General features: G+C 45.9%; 1 protein-coding gene across 1 annotated transcript in view; it reads left to right on the top strand.

Moving 5' to 3' along the window:
* The first annotated feature begins 375 nt into the window (after positions 1-375).
* The window catches only part of ME3 (malic enzyme 3), a 117,071-nt gene continuing 111,446 nt past the window's right edge, over positions 376-6,000 (top strand). The window contains exon 1 of the mRNA XM_062514165.1: positions 376-570. Coding sequence (XP_062370149.1) covers positions 376-570 — 195 coding nt within the window. The remainder of the gene's footprint in view (positions 571-6,000) is intronic.

The following is a 6,000-nucleotide window of genomic DNA, read 5'->3' as shown; positions in this document are numbered from 1 at the left end:
GTCCCGTGTCCTTGTCCAGGGTGCCAGGCGCGGCAGCGCCCACCCTTTATGGCGCCCTTTACCGCGGCTCTCGGGGCAGCGCGCTGCCGAGGGGCGAGGGCCGCGATGCCGCGGCCGGGCAGCCCCGCTCTCACCGCTGTCCCCGGCGGGGGCGGGCCCGGCCCGGCCCGGCTCCCCCTCCCCTGCTCCGCCGGCTGAGCCTTAACAGGTAACGGAGGAGGGGCGGCCGCCGCGGCGTTGCGGCGGGATCCGCTTCCTGGGTTTCCTTTCGCTTCGGCCGGTCCGTCGCGCCGGGCTCACCTGGGCAGGGCACGCCTGGGCCGGGCCGGGCCCGCCCAGCCCCGCCGGGCTCGCTCTCGCAGGACCAGCGCGGCGATGGTGCCGGTGTGCGCCGGGGTCTGCGCCCGCCGCCTGCCGTGGGTGCTGGGGGCCGGCCGGGGGCCGCTCCTGCCCGGCCTCACCCGGGCCCGCTGCGGCCATGCGGACAGCACCGCCCCGGCCGGCCCCGGCCGCGCCCCGGCCGTCAAGAAGCGAGGCTACGACATCACCAGGAACCCCCACCTCAACAAGGTGGGTACCTGGTGCGGGGCTGTTGGGAGGCCCCGGACGTGGGGAAGGGCCCGGGTCGCAGGTGTCCCGCTTGGCGGGGGCTGTGGCAGCGTCACCCGTGGAGCGGCTCCGCTCCCGAAGGGGCGAAGTGCTGGGGAAGGGGAGCGGCCGTGGGTTGAGCTGAGCAGAGCACGGGGTGTGTGATGGGTGTCCCGCTGCCGGCTTGGCACTGCGGCCTCCTGTGGAACCGGGCTCCTGCCTCCCCTCTGACCGCTGTCCTGCCGCCGCAGCGGCGCTGGGAGAGCCCGGGTAGGGCACAAGTGCCTTTGCCTAGGAGCTGAAGCTGTTTGCCTGAAGGCACAAACAATTGGGATGGGGAAAATACAGCTTCTCCTCAATGCCAAAACCTGCGCTATTTCAGTATATAAATAACTGAGGTTATATATATATATATACGTGTATATATATGTGGCAACTTATATATATATATATATATATATATATATATATATATATATAGGTATATCGTTTTACGCATGTAGCAGTGAAAACGGTCATTTACACCTTCATGATGAAACAAGCGTGTGTGGCTGTTCTTGTTTTCAGTCTTCCTTTGACAGCATACCTATATAGCTGTGTGTGCTCCACTACCAAAGCAACGTGTCGCCAGGCTGAAGATGTCTTTATCGTCAATACTGTGGAAACATTAACAATGCAGATATAATAAGAAGAATTTTAAAACATGCTTTTGGAGAAAGTTTTCGGCAAGGTCTGCAAAGCATGTGAAGTGAGACCCCGAAATTTAACTCTACACTGCTTTTCTGTAATTTGAAGGGAAAAAAATAATCTGGGTGCCAATTTTGGGATCAAATATGTCAGACTCAAGAATGTTGGATTCTACTCTTTTAATATTGCTAGAAATAACTACAAGTGCATTATTTGCCTAAAATGAGCAGGTATGGAACATGGTATTGAAGTTGATTGATTGACTGATTGATTGACTGATTGGGTAGTGACTATTTGTCATATGGTTGGTACACAGTTATACAGTCCATGAGCCTCCTTCCAGACTGGAGACCCTTTGGATGACCGCTTTTGCTTTGTGTAGGATGCTGTACATTGAGCTGCATCTTCTGGTATCATTTCAGCATCCATAGAGATGAATCCCAAAGGACCAAGGCATGCAATGACACTGGATATTACAGAATGTGCAACAACTTTGTAGGCAGCCTGGTTTGAATCATTATACAGTGCCTGTCTGTAAGGCTAAAAAGGGACTGCCAGCCAGGTCATAAATAACAGTAATTTGTTGGCATTAAAAGAGGTTTTGATGGGTGCTTCGTGATCGTTACAAAGAGTGACATAGGTATTGTTTCTATATTTCTTGCTGAATATGTTGCTTGAACTGAAAAATTAATACTTTGACTTTTCTTCTATGTAATGCAATAATAACACACAAACAGTTGAATCTGGCTGATGCAAGAGTAGATTTTTAATGTCCTGTTTTATAATTTTCAGAACTGAGGCTTTTTTTAAGTGTTTCCCCCCCTCCCAGTGAAATAAAGTACTTCTCTTAATATCTAAATGGAATTTTTATCCATATGGAGAGAAGGGTGGAAAACTGTTCCTGGAGGAAAAATGTACTGTAATGTGCCGTGTTTAATTGGCCAAGAGAAGTCTCCCAGCTGCTCTCCAGCCTGGGCGTTTGCTGTTCATTATGTTCCTCAGTCAGTGCAGACCGTACGGTCACTGGGATAATCATCTGCAGAGCATCCAAGTCAAGGCAGAGATGGCTAACATCTGTGGCAAGAGATAAGGACTGCCTGTGTATGCACCTAGGTAACCAAGCCATCATTACTAAGCACTCAAGACCTCTTTCCAGACTTTTCTAAACAGGCTTCCGTTCCTCTGTGGCTCTTAACAGTTCATTGCAGCCTCTGAAGAATTACCCCTCTGCAGCTGAAACAGTGTGTTTCAGGCAGTTCATGTGTTGTCAGCGTGGGATTGGTGGCCCTTTGGTCTGCTGTGCTGCAGTGGTGTAAATCAAAATTAGGGATCCCTATTTTAAGTAGGTTTTCAGCTGTTGTACTCTCCTCACATAGCAATTGCTCTTTATCCCTTTGGTAACTAAATGCAGGCGTGGGGTTACTGCTGGTTTTCTGCAGTGGATCTCACTTTAATGTTAATTTTCTACTGATTGCAAGCAGCTCTGCAGGGAATAGTCCTTATGTCTCTCCAGGAACCTCTGAAAAAAATGTTCAGAAGTGAGACTTTGGGCAGGAAGTGTTTTGCTACTTTATTCAATGCCCTGGCTGTGTTATAGCTTTTGGTTGAAGTTTAAGCTGTCAGTCTGAAGCTGTGAAGTGTGTGGTATTTATTCAATGAAGAACACTGTCCCTTCAGCAGAATTGCAGACAGATTTACAGTCTGAGGTTATTGATCCAAGTCTTTGCTTGCTTACTAGGTTGAAGGTGCTTTGAAGAAGAAGCAGACTCAAAATCCATTGCTGACAGGTCCTCTGTGATATCCTAAATATTAGTAAAAGTGGGCTGTCCCCTGGTTTCCAAAGCTGACTGAGAAGAAAAAGAGTAAATCCAAAAACTAATTATGGATTTAATAAATTTGCAGTTGTTCCTTCCCTTTGGTCGTAATTTACTATGTACTACATTTCTTACTACTGTAGTATTCAAATACTGTTCTTCCTTGTGTTGTGAAGTGTGACAGTCCATGTTTAATCCAAGGGCAGGACTTGGGAAACATCAGCATTCTTGTGAGCAGTACTTGCAGCTTTAAAAAGCAATAGCAGTTGTTCTTAGTTGACTGAAGAGTCTCAGAAATAACAAGAGGGTGAAGAAGAGCTTGTCACATATTTTTATGAAGTGCCTCATGGGGAAGTTCTTTTCCAGAACTTGAATGCCATGGAATTGTAAAACCTAAAAATGTTAACAATGTCAGATAACAACAAAGCGTTGGTAAGAGTGTTCTGTGGTGATCCAATGAAGACTGGACTTGCTGAGAAGTAAGTCTGTTCTACTGTGGGGCCCCAACCTTGTGAAAAGCTAATCTGATGCTCAGAGCCTGGGAGGAAAGATGGGGGTTCTCTTACCTGCTGCCTTGTTTATCAAAGCTGCCTTGAGTTTGGTGTGGTCAAGTCCATGCCCTGTTCTCTCCAACACTGCTGCCAGGTCTTAAGATTTGTGCAGTTCCGTTCATCTCAGATGTGCCTTTTATGATTCCCAGTTCTTTCAGGGACTCTGTCAAATTCATATGCCTTTTCTGTATTTAAACAAACACAGGCTAAGCTGGACAATTCCCAGTTTGACCACACACCTGCAGGGACTCAAAAATCTTGTCATGTCCAAAATTGGCTGTAACTTTGTTCATAACATCTGACTGGAGGGTTGATGACACTTCTTGCATTTTTCTGGGAGTTCTAATTTTGAGATAAATTATGCCTGCTTGGAGATCTGCCATCACAAACAGATGCAGAACTGGAGGTCACTGTTTGTTTTCAGAGTGGCAGGATATTGCCCTATTTGAAGGGTTGAGAAAATCCATTAAGCTTTCCTGCAAGTGCAGTGCAGGAATCTGACTTTGTGGTCTCTGAGTACATCTGGATAATACTCTCTACCCTTCTAATGTGCATACATGCTCTCCATTGTTTTTCATGGAATGTCATAATGAATGACCAAAAAAAATCCCGAAAAACAAACCCCAGCAAAACAAGATTACTAGTCTGGATCTGTAAGAATTAAACCTTAAAAAATTGCTGTAGGTTTCTGAAGCATTTTTTTGAATGTACTGCTGTATGCACAATTAAAATGCAGGAAGGTTGTTTGTCCTTCAGCTTTGCAGGGATTGAAATTGAGCTAACTGAGGGTTCTTTGAACAGCATCAATAATTTGCCACTGCAGCTGAGAAACAAATTGTATGATCTTGCACATGGCTGCAGGCTGCATTTGGCAGGTGTGGTGAAACAGGGCTAGAATTAGGTGGATTTGTTAAATGATTGGATTTTTAAAAAAATTAGTAATGAGCACAAGAACGGTGTGTCTGAAACTATTTGGCAAGATGAAATCAAGGCAGAATTCTGTTTTTAAAGTAGTGAATCTCTCTAAATCCACAAGGTTGTGTTCTTATAACTAGAGTTTTTTTTGCAGCTGGAATTTTCTGTTGGCTAGCTTTAGGTCTGGATAGACACATAACAACTGAGTGATGCACAGGGCTTCAAGTGTGCCTTCCAGCATGTGTTAACTTGCCATCTGTTCATGTTTTGCAAACTAGAGTATGACACGGCCAGAGTTTAGAGGTTCCCCTCATGTTTTTTCAGGAGCCCGTAATTATTTGAGCAAGTTTTGGGGGACACATTTTAGACTGGACAAGTTAATTAAGAGGAAGAAAAATCCACTGGGGGTTACTAAATACTCAAACCCCCGCCCACCTGGCTTAGAAGGTCGCCAAACTGAAAGTGATGAAAAGATGGTAGAGTGCAGTGGAAGAGTATCCTACTGACTTGTGTTTTCTACTCTTCTAAAGGCTTATGGCTGCTGCAGGAGACAGGCGGCTCATGAACATGAACTGACCTGATGGTATGACTGTGTTTCTAGGGATATCAAACACGGCACTTTCATAGCCAAACCCTTCAGCTTTAGACCTGAGTAAAACTGTAGCTGAGAGATGACATTTTGTCAAATCAGATTCTAAATACTCTAGAGTTGAAATGTGAGTCAGCTGGAGCACTGTGCATTGAGATGAGCCTTTGAGAGCAGAGACACTCTTTATAAATTTGTACTTCATCAGTCAAGCCAAGGTGTATCTCCCATGACTTCAATTGGAAACAAACTCCAAGGAGGTGAGTTTTGGCCAAATATTTTGGCAAATGTGGTGAGTTCTGGATATATGATTCCTCAGTTAGATTTGTTTTGACCGTGATCCTGGCATGTGAACTTTCATTTTTGTTTGCTTGGTCTTAGTGTCAATCATATATTTTTCTGAGTCCAGACTGTCTTTTGGCAAGGACATTTCCTAATGTTTTGATGCCAAAGAACTTGTTGTTATGGTCTGGTCAGCAGACTGAGCCCAAACTAAATCTGTTGGTACTTCTGGTATTAGCAGCAGCCTGCAGAAGTCCCTTTGCTCTCCATCAGCTTGGATTCCAGTTTGTCTCCCTTATCATAGCCAAACCAAGAAACCATCTGCCTTCCTGTCTGCCTGCATAACCTCTTGCCAATACTGCCACTCTCCCCTTTGGGATGCTGCTAATGCTTTGGGAGTAGCATTCCCATGGAAAAGCTTGGAAGGGCATAGTATGTTTGTTGCTGTGAGGGTGAGAGGGGTGCTGATGCAGACCTTGCCTCTGTGCTGTACTAACCTGGTAATGCGTTGGTCCTTGTTTTCCCTTCAGCCCTTATAAATGAGATTGAAAACTTTGGTTGGGCAGCTTTTATAAGT

The sequence above is a fragment of the Cinclus cinclus genome, chromosome 2 (genome assembly GCF_963662255.1).
Source record: "Cinclus cinclus chromosome 2, bCinCin1.1, whole genome shotgun sequence".
Taxonomy (NCBI): domain Eukaryota; kingdom Metazoa; phylum Chordata; class Aves; order Passeriformes; family Cinclidae; genus Cinclus; species Cinclus cinclus.
The sequence above is the reverse complement of the archived record's forward strand: the minus strand, read 5'-3'. Positions and strand labels throughout refer to the sequence as shown.